This window comes from Mytilus edulis, chromosome 13, assembly GCF_963676685.1.
Source record: "Mytilus edulis chromosome 13, xbMytEdul2.2, whole genome shotgun sequence".
Lineage (NCBI taxonomy): Eukaryota > Metazoa > Mollusca > Bivalvia > Mytilida > Mytilidae > Mytilus > Mytilus edulis.
In genome coordinates this window covers 56,272,677-56,299,990 of record NC_092356.1, presented here as the reverse complement: position 1 = coordinate 56,299,990, position 27,314 = coordinate 56,272,677, and the positions used below count along the sequence as shown (strand labels likewise).

Genomic DNA, 27,314 nt, shown 5'->3' with positions numbered 1-27,314 from the left:
AATAAGAGCATATATACAGAGAAAATACTTTTTTTTCAATTTAAAGCATTATGAGTTGCTTCAATAATTTTAATAAAAAGACAAATTACTTTACATTAAACTTCTTTTATATATAAATAATTTAGAGAGAAAGAGCTTGTATCTAAAATCGTTCACCTGCAAATCAGATTACGATTGCGTGCCAACTTCTCACCACAACCTGTACATTAAATATCTATTTTAATAATTTCAAATTCAATATTTGTTATATTTAGTTTGTCCTTTTAAACAACCATGAGAATTCCCAAATAAATAGAGCGGTAAACAACAATAACAAACCTATAGTTAAAGAAGTATAACGCCACCTAGTAGGCAATATTATATTAATGAAGGAATTAAGACTTCTTATTTAATATATTCAAAAGGATTGTGGTATAGACCCACATTTTCTCATGCGGAGACTAGGCTTTTTCAAACTTTTGCCATAGAGGTTATTATAACCAGTGTTTGGAGAAAGTGATTAAGGTAATATTGTTACTTTTTAAAAGCTTCATTGTGACCACTGTTTTGACAGTATATTTTATTAGCATTTTTAGTATTTTGTGGCTTACAAATGACCTTTTACTATACACAAGTAGAAGTCAAGGATACATACTTTCTTCGTAATAACACGAATAATGTCCACAAACTTCACGTCGTATGAACTTTTTTTTTAAATTCAAGGTTTTCGTTGAAATAAACAGGTATTATCTACTTCACTTCACTTCACCTGATACAATACATGTCAAAAAGAAGTTTTTTGTAATATAAAAATATTGATCAATTATAATGGTTTTAACGAGTTTGAGTATCTAACCTTTTGGAATGAAGTAATTCATTCCAGTGCTTTTAACGTTGAATTGTTGGCACCGATGTTATGTTTGCTTATTTTAATATCGTTTACAATGCGCAAAACAAATCCTCCAAATAGCAAACATGTTTTTCAAAAAGGATATTTGATATTTTTTCACACATTATTGTGAACATAATGGAACTTTATGCGATCGTCATACAAGTAAGAGGTGCAGACAAGCAGGTTAAATCCAGAATCGTCCACATAATAATTCGAAAATGCCTGTACCAAGTCAGGAATATGACAGTTGTTATCCTTTCATTCGATGTGTTTGAACTTTTGATTTCGCCATTTCATTAGGGACTTTCCGTTTTGAATTTCTGGTATCGTTTGAACAAACAAATATTCGTTGATTTCGAATGTAATTTGTTTTTAGTTTGAGATGGGTATGGGGATTGTAACTATTCAGCACTAGAGAAGCTCAGATAGAAATAATGAGCGTTTGAATGTATGTCACTGATTTTCGTTTACATAATGATCTTTTTGGCCATTATATCACATAATCCAAAACAGTAAGGTCACATATAAACACCTTCAAAAACATCACATCAACTTTGCCTATTGAGAACAATTATTTCTACCAAAAAAATCATTATAATTCCAATCCAATCTCAAAAAGCGTCAACACCTTTTGCTGACGTCGGAAGTTTTTTTAAGGTTCTTACCGATTGTAAGTCATGTTTAATCAACAATTTTGAAGTACTGGTGTCTGGAATAAATATGCAGTATAGGAGATGTGGGACGTTTTGTTTTCTAAATTGTGCAATGTTTACATCTTTTTTCATTAATGTATTTCATTCTTCAACTTTATTTAAACATACAAAGTATATCAAAAAAGAGAAGTTTCAAATATAAACATTAGATATATTCCTAATTGGTTTCATTGTTTACACAGCTACTTTTGCATAGGTACTATTTCTGTACTTAAAATCTGTAGTACTGGAAATTTACTTGTAATATTTAGTACTATTTCTTTACTTTGAAATTATTGTGATATTTAGGTACTTGTATTTTCCAGTACTTGATTTGTACTCAAAATATTGGTACCAGAATGATACCAACAATGATCACAGTATTCCATGTTTGAACATCATACCTTCATGAGATTTGAAAAAGCCAACATTCAAAATGCTGAAAATGTAACCGTGCACCCAAAAATATGTAGTACTAAAATTTCAAGTACAAATCAAGTACTGTAAAATACAGGTACTTGAATATTACAATAATTCGTAAGTAACACAATAGTACTGAATATTAAAAGTAGATTTCCAGTACTACAGATTTGTGGTACATAAATAGTACATATAGTACCTATGCAAAAGTAGCTGTGTAATATAGTTATGATAGATAGTTTTAATCCGCCATGTCCTTTTTTTATTTTATCGTTCAAAATATGAGGTAAAATGGACGTCTTAAAGTTAGAACAACTGTCTGTGTGGTTTTTTTTTTGTTATTTTGGATCATATCCACAAAAGACATACCTTTACGTAGTAGAGCAAAAATGGAGCAAAATTGTTATCTCCCATGGAAAAGTTGTCTACTGCCACGTGATAGCCCTATTGGTTTATCAATACTGTAAAGATAACTTTCAACATCTACGAATTCATCGTATCGACTTCAGGATAAATTTCCAAACGAAAAAGAAAACGCACTTTTGTCAGATTGCTGCAAAATCATCGAATTCTATTTAAAAAATAATGGACTGAATGCAGAATGCAAAAGCAGTAACGAAAGAACACTGGTGAAAGTCTTGTGCCTGATTTCATATGATGCAATCATAATCTTTCAGTTAGTTTAATTGAAGTCTGGAGCTGGCATGTCAGTTATCTGCTAGTAGTCTGTTGTTATTTATGTATTATTGTCATTTTGTTTATTTTCTTTGGTGACATCTTCTGACATCAGACTCGGACTTCTCTTGAACTGAATTTTAATGTGCGAATTGTTATGCGTTTACTTTTTTACATTGGTTAGAGGTATAGGGGGAGGGTTGAGATCTCACAAACATGTTTAACCCCGCCGCATTTTTGCGCCTGTCCAAAGTCAGGAGCCTCTGGCCTTTGTTAGTCTTGTATTATTTTAATTTTAGTTTCTTGTGTACAATTTGGAAATTAGTATGGCGTTCATTACCACTGGACTAGTATATATTTGTTTAAGGGCCAGCTGAAGGACGCCTCCGGGTGCGGGAATTTCTCGCTACATTGAAGACCTGTTGGTGACCCTCTGCTGTTGTTTTTTATTTGGTCGGGTTGTTGTCTCTTTGACACATTCCCCATTTCCATTCTCAATTTTATTTAGTAGTCGTATATGCCCCTTTCATTGGATAACGTTGGAAAATGTAGAAAGTTTTGTAATTTCTACATCTACATAATTATTTAACGTGTTGCTATCATTTTTTACAGCATTGGGTCGATTCGTCTGCTGGTGGACTGTCAGTCCCCGACGGTATCATCACCTCAGTTGTCAGTACGATTTATAACAATCTTTTTCAGTTGTCAGTACGATTTATAACAATCTTTTTTTAAATTGTCCGGTTAAAAAAATTGAAGTTATAAAGAACTAAGGTTTCAACTCCCCTGAGGCAAAGCTTTTGTTAGGTATTTTTTTGTCATATAACTCTTCATCTGTTTCGAATTCTGTACTTTCAACTCTCGAGGGAGAACTATTAGAAGGGAAAACAGGCACATTATATAAAGTTAGATCAAGTAGATCAACATTTAATTTTTCCGATTTTAATTTAAATCACTTCTCTTTGGAGGAACCTTTTGAAATTTCTAGCAACATCAACCTCCATTATTTTTGTACACTTAAGGTACATCCTATTTTAATAATATTTTTGTTATTTCTCCAAAGGGGTATAAACTCATATCATCAATGAAACAATGATTTAAGTAACTGGATTCTACCTGTTTAATATTCCGGTTTTGTCAAGGTCTGAAAATGTACGTCAGACAGTTATAATTTTGTTCCTGAAGTCTACCGATAGAAACAAAGCGAGAATATAGGCAATCGTAAAAAACTAATTTCATTTTCTAAATAAATACATATATTGTACATACATGTAGATTACCTGTGTATAGGAATATATGTTTATGGGTTTTAACTGTGTCAAGCCAAATATATCTGGGCTTTAACATTGCATAACAAAAGGTCAATAAAATTTGCACTGAAGGCATGACGAATTTAGATACGTAGCCAGGCAGGAAACTAAAATGTTATTATGAAAATTTATAACACATTAATCTCTGATATCAGGTTTTAATTGTTGTAGTAACATATAACTGGAACACTTTATGTATACTATACATTTATTTAACTGGTAAGGGTACACTTATCTGCAAATGTTCTAGATATTCATGTAAGCGATTTAAAATAATATCACTTAATTAATCAAGATTTGTGATGTAATGATTATTTGTTTTTAATATTGAATAAAAAAAATGTGTTATAAAAAAGTTAAATCACAAAAATAATGAAGTACAGCAGTCATTCAGAGAATCGTCTATGATTTATAATATTTGATATCTTTGTTGTTTTTCTTTTATAATCAACAACACAAACAAGACATCACTTCTTATTTTTGCAATATACAGTAGTTTTATTATTTGGTGTATAACCAAACAATTGTGATTTTTTTTATATTTGAAGCATAAGTCATAATTATGAGATTATTCCACGGATTTACTTGAAAAAAATGTGTTGTCCCAACATTAGTGATTTCATATTGAGAAAACTAAACAAACGTGAGATTAGTCAATTTAAGTACAGCTCTTTAAAAGAACCAGGCAGAGTGCCATATACATGTGATATATGAGGGTTCCTGATTTTATCGTTAATTGGCCTAGTAGAAGAGTAAGTGAATACTGCTCAAAAAAAAATTTGAGTGGGAAAATATGAGTGGTTGACATGGTAACGAACACTCTATTTTTGGGTTGTTAATCGTGGTAAAATCTTTCAAAATTCAGCTAAATCACCACATTTCTGAGCCTGAATATGAATAGAATCATGCATTTTCATTAATGTTCATATGTAACATCGATACAACTTGATTTAAGCTTCATTTAAGGGAAGATTGCATATCAATCAAATTTGTAAATTTTTTGAAAAATTTTGCCAAAAAATGAATATTTCAACTTTTTTGAAATTGGGAATTTTGCGAAATTATCAATTTTTCTCTGGTGTTTTTTTTCTTCAGAAAAGTGCAAATGTGTTCTGAATAGTTAGCACTGTAGTTATGTAGTTTGGATACTACTTTACCAAATTAGATAGAAAAATGTGTGGGACTTGTTTTAGTTTTATCACCATAGCAGCCGACTTTTTACTTGGAAACGGATTTATTATTTGCAGGATAGTGAAGTTTAAGAGCTTAAATGTCATTATTTGTTTCATAACCGATACGATAATGTACAAAGCAACATTGTTTAGAGTTGATGAATTCAATAGTTACAACAGAAACTCATATTATCCATAGCAACATCTATTCAAAAACTGCATAAATAGAAATTTATGTACAAAAATACATACATATAAATAGAGGGTGTACATATTAAAATTGGAATATGACTGCGTGCTTTGCTTAACTCATTGGTTATGAGAAATCATTGACAAAACTTAACATCGGAGCCATATTCCTTGAGACTATGTGTAAATCGAAAATAAATTCATTATTCCTCTTCCAGCACACAAAATCACTATGACTACATAGAAATCCAAAAGCTGTCATTGTTGTTTTTCGTAAAATACTCACTGTTAGAGACAGTAAAGACCAACCAAAAAACTGTTTAAGATGATTGCTAGCACAGATTTTAGCATCATTGTCAAATACAAGTTATTTTTTTGCTACTGGCCCCCAATGGATCCATAGAGGGTCAGTTAAATTCATAAGGGTGGTGTCAAACAGATTTCGGATATTACTCACCCTATATGGTCCATAATGGATCATAAGTGAACCTTGAAGTGTCACGAAGAGTAAAATTTGGCCCTGAATTTTTCTATCTTTTTTTTAAAACGGGCTGCATCTGATTGCTACGTAGCATTTTTTATCGATACAATGTTGTTTCAAATTGAAAACAATTTTAGAGTTTTGTCCTGTTTATAAGCACATTATTCTCAATTCTGTAAGTCTCATCTCGTTAATTTACTTTTACATATACGTTAACGTCTGAACTGCATTAAAAAAAAACTATGAATCTTTACACGTGTTACGGTCTGTTACGTAACATGTAAACATTGATTTGAAAATTACACCCCAATTCTATTGTTATACTTTATAGTTTCTATTCTTGAAACACGTGTAAATTGAATAGATCTATTGTTACGAATAACAATGGATTTGACCACAGAGTGTGACGAGCGGGGTTTCTAGAAACCCCTGATTCTACATTCATCAATAAATGTGAATGAATGGAGCCCCTACCCCTTTCTGTTGAGTTGGGAAAAAAACAACTGAATCAGCCCTGCACTCAAAAGAGAGAGTTACGAAATATTAAATCTGTATCTTTGTATGCTGAGCGTGTCTGGTAGTCGGGTTTCTATTGCAGACACACTTATCTTTTTGTAAGCCCGAATATGAAAGTTTATTTATTCTTGAGAAGAGGGTTTGTATTTTTTCTATAAAAAACGTAAGATAAAAAATATAGTTATGACTACCTTAATTAAACTTATACAGGTAAGTACTTTGGTTTATGATATTGCCTTTATCTTTAGTCTCTTCTATCACATCTAACGCTTGCCACAAAATGTCATCCGTCTCATACCCTTCCATGTTGACAACTGCATACAAGGAGCATGACGTATGTTTTGTCTGTAAATAAGAATACATGATACGGCCACCTTTTTTCAACCGTGACCTGCTGATCCATATTAACCCTTGGATGTAATTGGACTATGCAAAACAACCTTGACATTGGTAAAATATACTCACTTGTCAAAGTTTGAGCGAAGATAACCAAACAAAGGTTACTAGTGGGGTTTCATGTAATACAAAAAAGAAATACCCGCAAAGTGGAAAGAGATTTATATAAGTTGCAAAACTTGTTTCCCCAATCCACTATAAATAAATATGTTTAAACTAAACAAAAATTATCTTATAAATCATGGTTTGATATTGTCAATAAAGTGTATGCTATCGGTTTTTTTTATTTAATAATCAATGTTAACAATATACCAAATAGTGTTAATAGGACACATATAAAATCTTTTATTTACGTCCCAAATTCTAAACAATTTTCATACCATCCCCTAAGTGAGGAAGAGAAACATTTTAAAGTTAAAGGCAAGTTATTAATGTACATGTGTTTATTTTTAAAAATCCTCATTAAAATGGCTATATCAAATTGCACTACTTTTAAATGTCCGTTTAAACATAATTGTTTAAAAATGGTTTAAGTAAATGGATTCATCATTCTCATCATTCATATAACATGACAGGTATTATAATGTCTGAAAATGTAAGAATGTCAGAAAGAGAAATAAACTATTGTCCATCAGTTCGTCTATCTGTGAAATGAAAGAACGGCAAGGACTAATTTTACATTTTTTTAGAGGATTCAAGGTTAGATAAGAGCAAATGTGTTACCTATATCATGCATTCAACAACATAGTAATACTGGAATTTGAACAAATTATCAGCGTTGTGTCTCCATTTAAAAAAATTAAAAAGCATGGTCTATAGATATATGTCCTTTAAAAAGAATATAAGAATACAATGTACCAGTGTATGTCACATGTATTATCGGTTAAACATCTGATACCGTACAGGACATAAATCGGTGAGTTTTTTTTATTATCTTTCGTTTCGTTAAATGCAACCATAATGTATCCCTGTGTCTGATTGTTTTGTATATTTAACCCCCTTTTTGAGAGTGGCTAACACAGGGATAGTTTTTCCTATCAACTATTGATTGTGACTTTTGCTTACTTTATTTCCAGTGGAAAATATTGCAAAGATAAAGTGAAACATTTTATTAATATAAATCTTAAATCTGGGGTTTCCAGGCATGTTAGGGGCGAGAGCAATATTGGTGTTGATCAGTAAGATTGCGGTTCTTCTTCCGAATATGGGAGTGAACTCCTAGGTAGGAGTGTAAAACTTCCTAGAAAAATGATGGTATATATTGGAACCCTTACAATAAGCTATCGTCGCCCCCTTATGGTTAGAGTTGTCACAAATAAAGTGTTATAAACATGCAAGGAGCCTGGCATCAAATCTACGCAGTTCCCATCCTGACAGGATCTATGTGCGAATTTTATACATTGAAACATCGAGAAGTGTCGTAAAAGGAGAAATAAACTACATTTGACACTTGACACTCAACTGCCTATAAAATAATAGTCTTCCATCTTTAGAATCTCCTAGCTAGGTCAAATTGCTCAGTCAACTTGTCGGTGAAATGTACTTAAATCTTATTATTTGTTTTCCTTTCTAATTTCGGCTGAGTTATCTGTAATTTATTAAAGTTAATAGTAGAAACAGATTATGTAAATTAACGTGTAACTTCAACTGACACTAAGACTCCATGTAAAACTAAAATATTTGATTTAAACAATTCGTACACATAATCAGGTGAAACATCTGTGTGTATAATTAAATGTTTATTCACAGTGACACGTTGTTAGAGTGTTTTATGGAGTTATCCGAAATATTAACTGTTGCTTGGCACACCTTTTAATGCATATAATCAGAAAGAAAGAAAAAATGATAATTATTACTCAAAAAGTAAAAACACAAAAATACTGAACTCCGAGGAAAATTCAAAAAGGAAAATCAAAAATCAAAAGGCAAAATCGAAAGTCCAAACACATCAAACGAATGGATAACAACTGTCATATTCCTGACTTGGTACAGGCATTTTCTAATGTAGAAAATGGTGGATTGAACCTGGTTTTATAGCTAGCTAAACCTCTCACTTGTATGACAGTCGCATCAAATTCCATTACATTGTCAACGATGCATGAACAAAACAAACATACTCAAAGAGTAAAAATGTCAAAAATAGGGGTACAACAGTCAATATTGTGTTATCATCTTAATATCACTACATAAACAACAAATGTAACAAAGTAGCACAAAAAGGCATACATCAAATTTAACATTCTCATTTTGCTTTTCTTATACGGCTGAATTTATCTATGTAAAGTCTACCCATAAATGAAAGAAGGTTTTCATTACTGGTGTAAAATTGCGCGTTTGAAATTCGCACAGGTAGACATAAAAATAATTTTGTCGTATGACGGCATACATAAATGCAGATTCACGTAAAGTAGATATAACAAAAAACAGACTTACAGTAAAAATAATAAATAAAATAATGGTGTGGTTCAAAGTATGACGGGACACATAAGTACAGTTTCACGTCAAATACGGCTGAATTTATCTATGTATCTATGACAATAGGTTGAGCGGATCGAAGTTTCGACTGATTATAATGTTTGATATATGTCCAGTGGCGAATATTTCATGCATATTCAGGAAGATCCATGTTTCGAGAAAAGGGTGCATTTGTATCCATAATTGTAAAAAAATAACAGCGAGCTTAGCATGAAATATTTTTTTCCGATTAAAAGGGATGTATATGTTTCTGCTCTATGAATAAAAGTTATTACGGTCCACAAGAGAAACAATCGTTTACTACAATATGTTGTTGCAAATGATGTAAAATAGAAGCGAAACAAGATTTTCAATACTTCCCGTTGCCGTGCAGTACATCAAGCCAGTGCAATAATCCCTCTATCTCTTTCTCTCTTAAGAGGGATGTCAATTGCATCAAAGTATATTATTATTCTTTATTGAAAAGCACTTTACGCCATATTGGCCGATGGCTTAAAAGGGGCACAAGCTACGAGATATATAAAAAATCTAAAGTATAAATTATTTTGTTCAATCATTAATGAAAGTGAAATAGTGAAATAAGTAGCTTTTATCAGCTAAAATGATTCAATTTTGTCAAATTAAGCTAATAAACATTGATAATGAATTATTCACTTGCAAGTGAATAATTCGATCTCATTAAATCCATATTCATGCGAACTCCAATTACACCCCAGCTCTATTGTTATACTTCATAGTTTCTATTCTTGAAACACGTATAAATTGAATAGATCTATTGTTACGAATAAGAATGGATTTGACCACAGGGTGTGATAAGCTGGGTTTCTAGAAACCCCTGCTTCTACATCCCGCAAACAAATTCCATTGGTTTTCGTAACAATAGAAATTGATTATTGTTTAAATAGCATGAACGTAAAAAAAATTGCTAACAGTGTTCACTACAAACTGTTTTAAGATATTAAAAAAAAAACATTTTAGAAAATTCCAATAGCGAAAAACAATTAAGCATCTATTTTGAATATAAAATTACTCCTTTAATTACTCCTTTGCTGAAAATAATAATTTCTATCCCAGTCATTCTTTGTCTCTACTCTAAAGCAGTGATTCTTTTTTAAGGGGGCATTCTAACTCTCGCTACCTACTCCTTTCTGTTGAGTTGAAAAAAAACCAGCTGGATCAGCCCTGCACTCAAAAGAGAGAGTTACGAAATTTTAAATCTGTATCTTTGTTTGCTGAGCGTGTCTGGTAGTCGGGTTTCTATAGCAGACACACTTATCCTTTTGTAAGCCCGAATATGAAAGTTTATTTATTCTCGAGAATAGGGTTTGTTTTTTTCTATTAAAACGTAAGATAAAAAATATAGTTATGATTAGCTTAATTAAACTTATACAGGTAAGTACTTTGGTTTATGATATTGCCTTTATCTTTAGTCTCTTCTATCACATCTAACGCTTGCCACACAATGTCATCCGTCTGATACCCTTCCATGTTGACAACTGCATTCAAGGAGCATGACGTATGTTTTGTTTGTAAATAAGAATACATGATACGGTCAACCTTTTTTTCAACCTTGACCTGCTGATCCATATTAACCCATGGATGTAATTGGACTATGCAAAACAACCTTGACATTGGTAAAATATACTCATTTGTCAAAGTTTGGACGAAAAAAATGGTTACTAGTGGGGTTTCATGTAATACAAAATTATCTTATAAATCATGGTTTGATATTGTCAATAAAATATATGCTATCGTTTTTTTTTTTCATTTAATAATCAATGTTAACAATATAGAGCTTAGAATAGGGTGTAAGTTAGCTATTCACCTAGGGATACGGCGTGTCTGGATAAGAAACACATTTCCCTCGGTATATAACTATTACAGAACATGATAATCATTTTAAGCGAATATATAGAAATGTTTAACGAATAAATTACAAATTCATAGTGTATGTTAAAACATTTAACTAGCCTTTGATTCAGAACCTACTCGACTGAAAAAGATTATATACTCTAAATGAAATTTTGCAAACGTTTCAGATAGTCATAGGAATTAGCACAGTACCAATACCATTTACTAATTTGAACATACCTGACTGAAAACGGATTATGTTGCGTTGAATACATATTATCAAAATGTCCGTGTACATAAAAAAAAATGTATTAAAGGACTATTTCCTGTAATACTTCACTGTCAAGGAAATATAAAATTTTATCAAAAACAATTTTTAATTTTTTTTTTTTTTTTTTGGATTTACATGATCACGTTTGTACTACTTGAAAATAAGGTTACAGTAAAAACTTATCAAGAATACCAGATTTACAATTTTGCACGATAAACGAACATTTTTTCAGTATTAGTATAATCATTGGTGGTCGAGTAATAGGGGATATGTGTTAGTCCTGCTTTAATGTTCAGTGTTGTACATTTATATATGAACCGCTTATTCTTCCGTAGAATAATATGTTTTTTGAATGAGATGCATGTGGTTGTGTTACCTACCATGAGGTAGACCTTGCTATTTTAAAAGACAAACTGCCCATTCCTGTGAACTTCATTGTATCTATTGAGTTGATAATGGCATGTAAAATTCAAATAATGAGTTAAAACCACATTCTTTGCGAATAGAAATGAAATTATTAATACATTTTAGTTTTAAGATAAGATATGTACCTACTTATTTTATAGCATATACATTCATTTACTTGTGAACATTTACTGGCTTGAACTGAATTTATCATTTTTATTGAGATTTTTTATGATTTGAATTAATTGAGTCTTGTTATTATAAACCATATCCAATCATTTATCTTCATCAACAATTTTTAATGTATTCATCTCTCTGTCCGTTGATAGTCATATTGTGCAATTTTTTTTATTTTTTTTTATTCTTTTTTGTAATTTCATCGTTCATGTCAATGTTGTACGGACTTAATATACAGTTTAGGAGGATGACTGTCAATTAAATAACAATGAATAATTTACTATTGTTTTGATTTTTAAAGATGTGTTTTTTTTTTTTTTCAGGTGATACAGATTACATCACGGACGTATAACTGGATTACTTAAATTGACATGCCAACAAACTCAGATTTTGTTTGGTTCAGGACTGACCAAGTAGTTCTCAACCCTCTATTTACATGTAAGGATAAACAGCAAATGATGTTTTTATTTGACTGTACTCTCTGCCCATGATAATTAACATCAGATATATATTGTCCCTGTAATACACCATTGGATAAAGCTTGTTCCTTAGAATTCATTTAAAAAAGTCTTACTTAAACTCCTTTTACTTTATAATACTGAATGAAAATGTACACTTCAATATATTTTAAGTGATCCAAGACAACAAAACACCAAATACGAATAATAGAATGTTAATTCCTTTGAGTGTTTCCAAGCACATTCGCTGAATTAAATTCATTGCAGAGAATACATTGTTGGTTCCTAAAGATTTATTTAGGTTTTTACTTTTTTCAACGACTCAAAAACATGCATCTTCCGGTCAAGAACTGTAAAATTGGCTACATATCAGAATTTGTCACAATTTTGCACACATCGTAAGCTAACTAGACTATATCTGTATCTATAAATGTTTAACAGTAATGTTTTAATCGAGCCCGAAAATTAAGATACGTACCTGGTAAACTTTTCTATCTTTAGATTAACTGTTTATAAAAGGTTACCAATTTATCATTGTAATTTGTTCCTTGAATATTGATTTTATTAGTATTAACAATGATTTTGTTATCAGAAATTTACAATAATACTATATAGTATTACATGTTTTTATGCTATAGTTTGGAGATTTTCGTTGGTCAAGTTCTGTTTTTGTAAATAGTTTTTTGAAAACGTGGATGTAAGATTTTACAATTGAATTGTTTCATATTACTCATGTCGGAACTTTTTGGTTTGTGTAGTCTTTAGTTTTCTATGTTATATCTTTGTGAACTCTTGTTTGTCTGTTTTCTTAATTAGCCATGGCATTATCAGTCTATTTTCGTCGTTGTTTTTTTTTTATCGTTGTTGAAGGTGACACTGGTGCCTGTGGTAGCTTTAATCCACTTCATTTGAACTTTGATGGATATGTGTTTCATTAACCAACATGTAACGTCTCCTTATCATATTACTTGTAATTAATGTTAAGAGTGTCGGTTTCTTTTGTTTTTCGTTGCTTTTGTCCTGTAAGTATTAAACAGAGTGTAAAATTGCATTTTATAACTTAGACGTATCAAACACTAATTTAAATTTAACACATATCATACACTTTACTGCTATGTATTTCAGATATCAACATTTAAACAGTACAGTAATGAAGATATCGATTACAAACCTTATGGTGGTGATATGTTTATGCAAAAATCATGAATGTAAGTTGTCTCATTAGAAGATATCGTTCATTTACCGAAATCAAAGGGAAAAAAAGTGAAACGATCTATGTAGGGGTTGTCGTTACATCTATCTCTTAGGTGCCCTTTCAAGTCGCTAAACAATATGTACGCTTGCAGTACACATTATAATGCTCAAAAATGAAATTTGTATACAATAAAGTTACACGCATAAACACCCTTTAAGAAAAAAATATAGAGCTGAAAAAACAAAGACAACACACAAAAGATGAAAGAAATTATATAAAATTAATAAACAGCAGTTAAAATTACAATACACAAAGGGAACTTAAAATAGGAAAAACGGACTGCTTTTTAAGTACAAATTGATAATGTTGGTGCTGTTACCATGAATGGATTGGTCAAGTGCGTATGCAAAAACTATTGGCAATAGCATCTTGATTAAATCATAACCATACAAAACGCATATATAATAAACGACAATCTATAACGAAGATAAAAGCACGATGTTTTGAAAGTCAAAATTACTTCTACCTAATGTTTAGTAAATGCTGCTTTAAGAGTCATACATATAGAGCGTACTTTTTTATACGAACAACATAGTTGGCATCAAGAAGTAAATGTCAATTAAGTTTTTTTTTTTTTATAATTTACTGATAAAGTGTTCTTGTTCTATATTTTTAGATAAAGACAAGAACGCGTGATAAAAGTTGTGCGTTATGCGTACAAGATTGGTGCATGTTATGATATAGTATATATATGGTATTACAATTTTTCATATTTGTGATATCCTTCATAATTGCATATATGCAGGGTGCTTTTCTGACTCAGATCTCATTCTGACCTTTCTACCCTTGATCAAATATTGAAAATTGAACCCTAGTATAAATCCGTAAAGTACTACGAAGTACCCTAAAACGAGATTCGATAATGCTAATTTATAACAAATTTTGAAAGTTGTACCTTACATATAGATCTGATTTTGACAATAGCGTCCTAGAACTATTTTGACAGTTCTTTCCTAGAATGAATATTGACAGTTCTATATCCGAAACAGCTATGTATAGTTCTATCTTCTTCTATAGTTATTTATTCAATTTTTCTATTCTTTGATAGTGTTTTTTTCATTAATCTTATTGTTACAATTTATTAATTAATTTTAATATAGTTATTAATTATTCTTTCTTCATTTTATTCGTTTATTTTCATCTATCATGGAATTATTAAATTCCTATCTGTTTTCCATTTAATCGTCTGTTATTCTTGAATACGTTGATCTGATTGATTGAGAGGACTTTTCTGAATTGTTCTTGACGTTTGTTTTTCGATAGATGACATTGGTCTAATTTCTTTTCGTAACCAATGTAAACAAGACGACGCGGTAATGGCAATACGGATCGACGTTAACAACATTTATTTTTAATTCGCGCTCAATGTTAAATTAAATAATAAACACAAAACATTTGTTTGAATAATAATAACAGTTTTTGTAGTTTAATTTTTATCAGATTGTAAATTTCATAAAGTACATATTTTTGCATTTACCAACAAATATAATCATACACCATAGGCCCTAATCAATGACACATACATACAATGTATGTGTGATAGAGGTTACGACTTTGGAAAATAATTTCCTTATCTCCATTTTAAAAAGAATTATAAGGATAAAACGCATTTTTAAAGGAATTTATTGGTGTTAAAGCTGTATCAAGTCACAGTTGGACTTTTATTTGTTTGTGAGTGAATTGGTCGAGTTTATACACCAATACATTACTTTAAAAAGGCGTTTAATCTTATAATCCATTCTGTTATTAATTAATCATATCAAACAAAATATTTTTATATCGTTGTTTTTACTGATGAACTTTATAAAAAAGACGATGTGGTATGATTTCCAATAAGACAACTGTCCACAAGAGTCCAAAATGACACAGACATTAGCAACTATAGGTCACCGTAGGGCCTTCATCAATGAGCAAAGCCCATACCTTATAGACAGCTATAAAAAGGCCCCGATATGACCATGTAAATCAATTCATTAGTATTATTTTATATTTATTCTTGCTTCGTGTTTATGAATTATTATGTAAATGTACACATTAAAAATACAACTCAAATGTTTCTAATTCTGTAGATTGGAAGATAAGGAATCCTTGTATTGGCAATGTTTTTTACTTTTAAGGTACCAGTTGTGTGATGTTTGATTTATTAATAGACATGTTCTCAGTTATGATATATCATACCGCTTGTTTATATCTTGTCATTATTTAAATGACCTTATGCATTCTATTTATAATAAAAGGATCAACTACAATTAGGATATTTTTTATATTAAGTCTCGTATTAACTCTGTTAGAATGGCGGTTACATGTTAAAGTATGGTATGTGTATTCCAATTTGTAGACGTTTTTATAAGAGGGTATCACAGCACAAACTGCATGTCTATTCTAAAATTTAATTAAACAAAAATTAATACAAGTATCATAACTTGTTCTAAAAGGAGTTACTTACACAATTTGACAACCAATACCATTCATATTGTAGGTAGTCTTTCCTGGACTATCGAAAAGAAAGTATCGCAGTACGGGGATGAACTATCTCTTTTTTGCCCAGTACAAAAATGTTGTTCTGAATCCGCTGGATGGGTGATATGGTCTTCCGAAGTTGACTACACTACACTTTTTATAGATGTAAAGGATCTAGATATTCATGCAGACTCGAAATATAATGGAAAAACAAATAAAACAGGGATTTTTTTATTTATACGCAATATAACAAGAGATGACTTGAACACAACATATTCGTGTACTTACGGATTTCAAGTGGGGACAAAAAAGATACTACTGGATAGTGATGCGTTTATCGGTGAGTATGGATCCACATTTGTTCCCTTCTTATGTGTTTTCAGCAGTAGATCACCTTCACTGGTGATCCCATCGATTGATTTGTCGTAGACTTGTAATTTTTTGCATACTTACTCTTACAAAAACTATTGTTGTGACTGTATTGAACGATCCCTTACCATAGATATTTAGCGACTCAGCAAAAAATAACATCATCATTCCCAATATATCATGTACGTTGTCACAAATCTAGATTATACTGATGAGATAATGTAACAATATGCTAACAAAAACTTAATGAGGTTCCGTCTAAGTAACCAGTTGGTATTGAACAATGGATACAATGCGCGGTGTAGAATCGATATCTTAATAGATATAGGAAGATGCGGTATGAGTGCCAATGAGACAACTCTCCATCAAAATAACATGAGTTCGAATCTCAGTGAGGGAAGAACAAACTTTCGAGTATTGCAAATTTGTAGATTCAACATTATTGTGCAGATATTTAGAATAATTTTGAATAGGAAATGTGTTTTCAGCCGTGGTTATCCGTTGTTTGGATTTGTCGTAGAGTTGTCACTTGTTTAGTTGTTCTTGTGGAGTAGGAACTGCTTAATATGATGGATCCACTAGATCGCACCTGGATATGGGTGGATTTTGTGTGCTCAGTCTCTCGTTTTCCATTGTGTGTTTTATATACGTTTATTTGTCTTTTTCTTTTATTTTTCAGAGGCGCTGTAAGTTTATTTTCGACTTAAAAGTTTGAATGTCCCTTCAATACCTTGTGCATATCTTTTTCGTAAAGTGTTTAAAAGTATACCGCAACGGTCCATTTATGATCCAGTTCCCTTTCATGTTTTCATATTGATGACAGACTCCAGGCTATTGCCATTGGAAAACAAATATATATATATATAAATTGACATTCAACTCAAACGGAGACCTTACAAATATTGTGAAGATAATGTTAAGCGTTCTGGTGGAAAGAGTTGGTATTGCTTTGCTTCATAAAAAAAGGCCAACGAAGATACAAGTATCTTGTCTTAGGGAGGGATAAATCCTACTTTGTAAAGAATCACTCTGATTCAAACAAAAAATTTTCTGAAACTAATATCAGGATCAGGATGCTTGATTTCTTGATTGACAACATATTGTCACATATTGTTACGTTCGGTGGACGTGTTTTTCAACAGACTGTCGGCATTCCAATGGGAACAAATTGTGTCCCTCTACTTGCCGACTTGTTTCTTTATTATTATGAGGCTGACTTTTTTTGTCTTTTTCTTATGACTAAACTCAGTAAAGACCCGTCGAAATTGCATTTAATAGATAAGTTCAACAACACTTACCGTTATCTTGATGATATTTTTTCGTTAAGTAATCAAGAATTTTCTCAATATACTGCTGAAATTTACCCCAAGAAACTTACTTTAAAAAAATCAAATTTATACGGTAATAACTGTCCTTTCCTGGATTTAGATATTTCGGTTTAAACGGGAAACTCAATACTAAAACTTATGACAAAAGGGACGATTTTTCGTTCCCTATTGTTAATTTTCAGTTGTTTGATGGTGATGTTCCTTTGGCACCATCTTACGGTGTTTATATTTCACAGCTCGTTCGCTATGCCCGTGTCTGTTTTGACGTTTTTGATTTTTACGAACGCAATCTATGTATTACTTGTAAATTATTAAACCAGGGATATCGTTACCATAAATTACTTAAAACCTTAACGAAATTTTTACATACATATAAAGATTTGGTTTTGAAGTTTGGTTGTACCTATAGAACACTTATTTCAAACGGGATAGCACATCCTCATTTTTACGGAAATTTAGAAATGATCCTTGTAAACTTATCGCCTCTTTAAATAAACTTATTCTTAAAGGTTACCTATTCAACACTGTAATAAGATCATTGAATATTGCTTTTATTGGTATAAATATTGCTTTGTTATCAGTAAATTAAAAGCAAACTAATATTACTAGTATGTTATATACATATACACATTGATGGATCTACAATCTATCGATACCTGTAACTTGGCATTTCACAAGGTTATGTTTTTCTCTGACTGTTTATGACGTCTTTACACTAAATCCATTGGATGTTGGATGTGTACGGATTGATAGTTTAGTCATAGATGCATGATTTTTTTATTAGTTGTTAGTGGCTTCGGACTAGCTGTCAGATAACTGCGAGTACTCTCAGATCAGTTGCTACTGTCGTTTTGTTGTCGGGATGTATAAGTACCCGGCCACGTCTACTTGTATTTTTGTCCATCTGATGAGTTAAGCCTTTTTCAACTGATTTTTATAGTTCGTTCTTATGTTGTACCGTTATACCACTGTCCCAGGTTAGGGGGAGGGTTGGAATCCCACTAACATGTTTAACCCCGCCATATTATTTATGTATGTGCCTGTCTCAAGTCAGGAGCCTGAAATCAGTGTTTGTCGTTTGTTTATGTGTTACATATTTGTTTTTCGTTCATTTTTTTTTTATATATAAATAAGGCCCTTAGTTTTCTCATTTGAATTGTTTTACATTGTCATATCGGGGCCTTTTATAGCTGACTATGCGGTATGGGCTTTGCTCATTATTGAAGGCCGTACGGTGACATATAGTTGTAAATGTATGTGTCATTTTGGTGTCTTGTGGACAGTTGTTTCATCGGCAATCAAACAACATCTTCTTTTTTATGTTCATGCAGGGATTGCTTACGAAGAAAGATAAGAAGTTAGCGATATCCTTTAACTCTACTTTCCGCTATATAGATTATGTTCTTTCACTAAATAATTCAAAATTTGGTGACTATGTAGAACGCATCTTTCCCCTCGAACTAGAGATAAAGGATACTACAGATACAGTTAAGTCGGCCTCATATCTTGTCTTACATCTAGAAATAGACAATGAGGGTCAGTTGAAAACAAAATTTACGACAAAAGAGATGATTTCAGCTTTCCAATTGTGAACTTTTCATTTCTAAGTAGCAACATTCCAGCAGCACCTGATATATATCTCCCAATTGATACGATCTTCCCGTGCTTGTATTTCCTATCATGACTTTCTTGATAGAGGGTTGCTGCTCACAAGGAAGATATTAAACCAAGAGTTCCAAATGGTGGAGTTGAAATCATCCCTTTGTCAATTTTACGGACGCCATCACGAGTTGCTTGACCGTTATGGAATAATTGTTTCACAAATGATATCGGATATGTTCCTTACGTCGTAACTACAATCCCCTTCCCTTTCATGAATGTGACCTACCAAATTAGACTATTTACCGGATTTGTTATCACATAAGCAACACGACGGGTGCAACATGTGGAGCAGGATCTGCTTACCCTTCCGGAGCACCTGAGATCACCCCTTGTTTTTTGGTTAGGATTGTGTTGTTTATTCTTTAGTTTTCTATGTTGTGTCATTTGTACTATTGTTTGTCTGTTTGTCTTTTTTCATTTTTAGCCATGGCGTTGTCATTTTATTTTTCGATTTATGTGTTATGTCGTTGTTCTCCTCTTATATTTAATGCGTTTCCCTCGGTTTTAGTTTGTTATCCCGATTTTGTTTTTTGTCCATGGATTTATGAGTTTTGAACAGCGGTATACTACTGTTGCCTTTATTTATGAGTTTGACTGTCCCTTTGGTATCTTTCGTCCCTCTTCTATAGGGCTTACACTTTAACAATTATCTTTTTGTTTACAGCATACAATTCATTCATTGTATTAAATTTCTGTTAAAATGGACAAATTCCTAAAACTTCTATGAAGATTATTACAGCTCAAACAATAAACTACTGGAAGATCAAGTTTTGTACATGATATAATTGATATCAAAAATCAGAATTATAATTTTAGATAAATTGAAGGAGCAGTGCTCTAGAGAGTCAGAACTACAAGGTATGGGTTAGAATTAGCAGGTCATGTCAGTTTAGTGCTTGCAAATGCAGCTTGGATGCTTGTGCTTTTTTTACAATTTCCTTTTGTTTGACTACTTGATTTGTATAGCATATGTGTTGATTTAATCTGTAGTGTTTTATAATCTCACTTATACTATGCGTTGAATATTTATTTTTAAATTGAAAATTGAAATAGGGAATGTGTCAGAGAGACGAGAATCCGCCCAAATAACAGCCGTAGACCCCAAATGGGTGGTCAACATAACAAGAAAACCCCTAACCCCGAGGCAGGCTTATGCTTGCATCTAAGGAAAATGTACTAGGTAAGTGAAAATGGACGACACATTAAACTTCAAACCATATAAATAAACTAAAATTAAAGAAAACGTACATGACCTACAGAGACATGATGCTCCTGACTTCAGACAGACGCAAACATTCGGCAGAATAAAAAAATATGTTTTGTGAGACCTCAATGTAAAAAAACAGAAACAATATGCACAGTAAATTAAAACTCAGTTCGAAAGAAGTCCGAATCCGATGTCAGAATAAGTAACAAAATAGCAATGACACATTTAAACGAATGACTACTAGTAGTTACTGACATGCCAGATCCAAACCTCAATTAAACTGATTGAACGATTATGTCTTCACCATATAAAACACACAATCCCTTATGTTAGGGGATTATAATACCATCATAAGACATAATATAGATGAGAGGAACATAACACGTATAGGAAACAACTGTTTTTCGAATAAATGTGTTTATTTTCGATGCAAAGACCCTATGTTTGAATCAGTATTAAATTAATACCAAAATATACCATCTATAATTACCTGACAACATTATCGTAACTACATTCTTTCTTAAGACGCCTGTTTAAAGGTTTGGTTAATGTTTGAGGTGAATGCCGCCATTTTTGTACTTTGTATAAAATATTACAATAAATAATTGGAAGTGAAAAAACCTGTATCTGCATATTGACTTATATTTACAGATGAGTTCCTTGTACCGATAATAAAAGTTAGTTAATGTTTTGGCTAGTTTTTGATATCAAAAACCCTGGTGTTATAGCTTTTCAGTAACACAGTGATTTATTCCGTTAAAACCAAATACTCGAACGAATCTAACAAGCATATATAAAAATAATGAGATGGTGACAAAAGCATATTTTTATTGGCTTATGTCATTCCAGTTCTTATTTTAGAACGTCGTTTATTCTCACTTCCATTACTGTTGCATTGTGATCAGTTTAATGCAAATATCGATTTAATACTTTTAAACACCCAGTGCATCGCTATACCTAACTTGAATATGTTCTAAATGATTGACCGACTGTACTGATTCATGGGCTGTATAATAACTAGACAAACATAACCTTTTTCTCTGCTCTGTTATATCTGTAATATATTTTACAGCGTTTAATACTTCATTTTAAGATAGAATAAAGATGTTCAAAGGAGAAACCCAAATTAACTGTCAGTAGTTATTCCGCTTTTAACAGACCCAGTTAATAACTAATTTAACATTAATTGTCATCTATGTAAAATATATCTTACAATAGAGTGTTAAAAAATTAACAATTTGTTTTAACTAGCATTAATATCTTCTACTGTGTAAGTGTATTCTTTTGAAGAAAAAACAGAAGATGATAGTAGCAAAGAAAGTAAACATGTTATCCCAACAGATTACGCTATAGCTTTGTCGTAAGTAATTCATCATGCATAACAGTACATTTATAGAATGATGCTTTAAATGTTGAATAGCTGAGTTCAATGCTTGACCATCGACTTACTCTTCCAATAAAACTGAAATCAAAGCAAAATTAAGAATGAAAAGGGACTTCCATATTAACAGCATAAAATGCTGGACTTTATCAACCAACGGAACGAATGGGAACAAATTTAAATCTCGTTATATCATAGTGGATTTAAGGGCCATTATATTTAATAAATTGTGAGCGCAATTCAAACATAAACAATGGTTCAACGTAATAATTGTTGGGGTCCATCACGTCCAGTTGTGAAATCCATTATCCTAGATATGCTACACAACTGATGCAGAAAAAAAAAATACAAAATACAAATAAAAGTCTGATAATGACATAAGCAAAACGCTATTTTTTAGTTAAAAGTAAGGTAAAGTGTAAGATGGATACATACCTTTTACAGGTAAAATACAAGTTACCTATTACTTATATACCATGGAATAAAAAATTTAAACATTCTACCTCGGCTAGGAACAGACCTTCACGACGAACACACTTATTTCGGGTCAACTCTGGTTAAGTTAGTTACAACTATGTTTTATGTAAAATAACAAAGTTTTTAAAGCTTAAAATTTGTCAGATAAAATACATTCCCGGACGGGTGGAACTTTTTAAACAGTTTAAACCTAGTTTGAATAAGCTTTTAAAAAACGGATAGAGTGTTTGTGTTGATTGAAATAAATTACCACGAATGTGTATCATTTCCCTGCAACCATCTTTTTTGTCTGCTTGTCAGATAAAAATATTACTATATTAACTGTGTGATTCGAAGAGATATACCTCCATCAGAAATTCTCAAACCAAGACATTTCAAGCCAAAAATATATATACAATATTTAGTGTATTCCTTAGAATAGGTGAATATTATTGTTCTTATTGAAATGACAAAATTGCTAATATTTTCATTTACTAGTGCATTTCATGGGAAACGTCACAGTTTCGGTACTGCATCAATCTAAAATACAGCCTTGAAAAGATAGTTAAAAAAAATATCTAAATGTCATATTTCTAGAATTATGTGATGTGTGGTGATGCCTCACTAAAAGTTACATTTTATTCACTTGAGGTACAATTTGTAAACCATTTCGAACAAATAAATTTTTGTGTTGCAATAATTATTATTCATTTTCTAAAAGTAAAGCTTTTGTGTAACTGTACATTTGCAACTTCATATGTGTCGTTTTCAACAAACTGAACATTCCTTATCGAATGATATACTAGTTCCATATATAGTTGTTTTAAATGCACACCGCAATGAAAGTGACAACAGGTTACGTTTAATCTAACCTTAATTAAATAGTCATTGTAATATATACACCTCACTAAAAGTTAAGCAACACCTAAATGTTTTTCCTTCTACATTTTTTTGTTTTAAAATCAAATTTGGTATTGCTTTGTTTCCAAAAATTTCGTAAATCTTTGGTTAATCGACAGGTAAGAAATAAGTTACATATTTTATTCCTAGGTACCTTAAAAACAGGTTTTCTAAAGCTATATACACGTTTTTTCCTTGCAAGTTTCGTGCAATTAGATGTAACTGTTAACTGCAGACTGTATTGTGCCATCCTTGGAACTACACGTTTGGCAGTAGGGGGTCGAAAGTTTGCGAATAAGTTTTATTCGACTGCAAAATTGACTTTTATGTTCTGTATGGGATTATGACTGGTCCAAAATATCGCGATATTATCATCCAATAATTGTGTCACATTTTAAAATCACAATCTTGCAACTAGACCAATATTCATGGACGATAATGCTAGGCCACAAAAAGCAATCATTGTTTCAGATAATTTGCGCCAGGGGGTAATTTACACTATGCCTTGGCCTGCCATTTCACCGGAAAGGAATCCAACTGAGCATGTCTGGGATGAGATTGGTCGAAAAATCAACAACAGGATTCCATCTTTTCAGAAGTTACATGAATTACGAGCAGCCTTGATTGAAAACTGGCAAATAAGTCCTGTTAGAACATTACGACTCTTAGTTTAAAGCATGAAACGACAAATGGATCAATTTTTCCGGAAGCGTGGAGGATATACTCGCTACTGATCTAAGTTATATACACAAATTGTCACTGTCGAGTTTTGAAAATAATTTTGTGTATAGTGTAGAGCACATTTTTCAAAAACTTCAGTATAAGCTGAAACTTTATCTTGAATTTTATTTTGCCATTTTACAACCATTTTCCCAAAATGAAATAGTCAAAAATTCAATCATGAAAACGGTTCAAACTTTCACTTTTTAATTAACCTTTTATATGTTATCTTATAAAAACATAAATTCAGTTCATTGTATAGATATTTCTATTAGCTATGAACTCATTAAAAAACGATTCTGGAAAATTTTCAGGTGTTGCTTAACTTTTGTCGAGGTGTATACATTATACAGGCCGTTAAGGCTTTAAACGATAGTTCAGGAAACTAATGTGCTAACAACGTTTCCGTCTTTCAGGCCAAACATTTATAATCTGTGCACTAAAACAAAAAACCTTACCCGGGTTTATTTTTGTTTTATTACTTTTTTGTTCGCAAAAATTTACAGATTTGAGTCCCTGATTACAAATAGTTCGATTCAGCTAAAAATATATCACTATATTATGAGTTAACACATATCGTAAAACTCAAATTTAGAAATTAGGAGATGAATGTTCATGTTTTTAGACGTAATTATTGTGCATATACTATTGAATTTCCATTCTAAAACATACAGAGTTGTGTACACATTATGAATTTTATTGACAGCTTTACAAATGATTTATATATAAAATGTAAAATCACAAAAATAATGAACTTAGAGGAAAATCAATTCGGAAAGTCCATAATCACATAGCAAAATCAAAAAACAAAACGCATCAATAACGAATGGACAAGAACTGTCATATTCCTGACTTGGTACAGGCATTTTCAAATGTAGAAAATGGTGGATTAAACCTGGTTTTATAGCGCTAACCCTCTCACGTAGTGGACAGTCTCATCAAATTCCGTTATATTTACATTGATGCGTTAACTAAACAGACACAATAAATAAAATAGTCAAAATATGGGTACATCAGTCATCATCGTATAACAATTTTAAAAGGAACAATTTAACAGAACTCAAAACATCTATCTACAAACACATTCATTAATTTGAGTGTCTGACGTCCGAAAATTTTATACGTCACATAGATTTGTCGTTCAATGTGCATACAGGTAATTTTAAAATTTACATAGGCAATGTTAGCATATAGGGTTAAAAAATCAAAAGTATGTAAGAATAAATTTCAGAAATAGACCGAGATTGAAAATAGTCCAAAAGTTTTAAATAGAATTTATAAGAATCCACAAATAGTTAATTCCACTACGCGATTGAATGATTTTGACGTTTATGGTTCAACATATTTTGCAATTCATAATAGAAATATATCATAATGACATAAAATAGAACAATATCATACTGACGGGATCTTTTAAAGTACAGAGTCACGTTATAAGAACCAAAGAAATACAAAAAGTCGCATATACAAAACACGCCACCAAAAAATGAAAGACAATACAAACACATTGACGAGATGTATAAGTACCGAGCCACGTCAAACGGATATCACATAAAACCATTCAACAGTAAAATTAATATTAATAATAGAACAAATACAAATGAAAGAACTATAAAACACGTTGTTAAGATGATAAACAACATCAGTACTCAGAATCTATACCATCGTGTATTATTTGTGAAGTTGATACGGAATATTTATCAACAAGGTATTGATACCTTTCGATGAACTTTTTTAGAAAAAGGACGAGACGTTCTTTGAAATACCCCTGGTTCATCAACTTTCTACTGAGACACTGATGACGTTTTACAAAGTCTGAGTAGGAGCTGCAAGCTCTTGAATATCGAATAAGTTGGGAAATATATATCCCATATGCAGGTGAAGTTGGTATATTGCTACTAAGGAATGCCGACAATTTGTTGGAAAAGTCTACCTCCAAACTCAACAAATATGTTGTCGATAAGAAACTCTAGCATACTGACCACTTGTTCTTCTGTGTAGCATGTCTTACCTTTTTGTTTGTCACTATTAACGAAATATGTCTTATAAAAACAACAGTTACTGATACAAATTTCTTTTTCCTAGATTGCTGGCAGCATTTGTGGTTGTGGTTGTCATTATCGCAGTAGTAATAATTCTCTATTTTAAAAATAAAAATAATACAGGTAATATTTTTACTACAGCTTGTTATGCTACAGTACATTAAGAGTGATATGAATTTCTAAAATTTCAACTGTGTTGCATACCAAAAGTCAATTCGAAAATACAAAGATTATCCGAATATGACTTTTTATAAAAAGTTTGGAGACCATGCAACTATCCACCTAAGTTAAGATGTAGTGGATTTAAACAATCATTACACATACAGCATTTAACCGCAAACCATATAGTTATTTCAGACCGCAAACAAAGAACATATGGTTTATTCATACATTGACCTTTTTCCCAAATCAATCGATTCAAAATCTTTTTCAAAAGCAACAAACTTTTCATATTATTAAAATGGTTTTATGTATTACTTAAACGAACAATTGGAGATTAAAATAAGAGACAGTTTGTATAATAGTTTAACTTATTTTCAAGCTATTTAGAAATTAAACATTGGCAACCATTATATCAACATAAAGCCCTTTGACAGTTGATATCCACCAATAATTATCTGTTGTCAATATTTTCCCTTAAGAAATGGCCCACAGTGAAGACGCTAGCGAAGGCATCAACAGATTATTGAGTATGAATGTCGGACCTGTACAGACGGGAAGAAATCCTATGAACTTGGACGATGATTGTAAGTTATCAGTTCAAATAGTTTTGCCCAGAGCACACATTGAAATCTTATATTTAACAAGTAATGAATAAAAATCATGTTATTCCGAATAATGAATTAAGAACAGTGCAAACCTCTAGCCGTATATTTATATTTTAAGAAAATTCGAAAACCTGTTCTGCTCTCACTACAAACCATTAAAAGTCTGAAATGGCCTATATCTGTACTCGACTGTACTGATTTTTACTCGACCAGTCTGAATTTGTCTGCGATTTATTGATAATACTCGACTGTAGTCTGAACCATACTTAACAGTCTGAATGTGTACTTGAGCAGTACTTAACCATTTTATACGAGTCTGAACCGTACTCGACCTAGTCTGAACCGTACTCGACCTAGTCTGAACCGTACTCGACCTAGTCTGAACCATACTCGACCTAGTCTGAACCA

The 27,314-nt window shown here is 31.6% G+C and overlaps 1 protein-coding gene across 1 annotated transcript in view; it reads left to right on the top strand.

Annotated features, from left to right (window-relative positions):
- Window positions 1-369: 369 nt before the first annotated feature.
- LOC139499965 (uncharacterized) overlaps window positions 370-27,314 on the top strand; it is a 31,494-nt gene continuing 4,549 nt past the window's right edge. Inside the window, exons 1-8 of the mRNA XM_071288629.1 lie at window positions 370-504; window positions 12,225-12,339; window positions 13,485-13,567; window positions 16,094-16,414; window positions 20,250-20,291; window positions 21,931-22,000; window positions 26,183-26,262; window positions 26,781-26,885. Coding sequence (XP_071144730.1) covers window positions 13,510-13,567; window positions 16,094-16,414; window positions 20,250-20,291; window positions 21,931-22,000; window positions 26,183-26,262; window positions 26,781-26,885 — 676 coding nt within the window. The 5' untranslated portion in view covers window positions 370-504; window positions 12,225-12,339; window positions 13,485-13,509. The remainder of the gene's footprint in view (window positions 505-12,224; window positions 12,340-13,484; window positions 13,568-16,093; window positions 16,415-20,249; window positions 20,292-21,930; window positions 22,001-26,182; window positions 26,263-26,780; window positions 26,886-27,314) is intronic.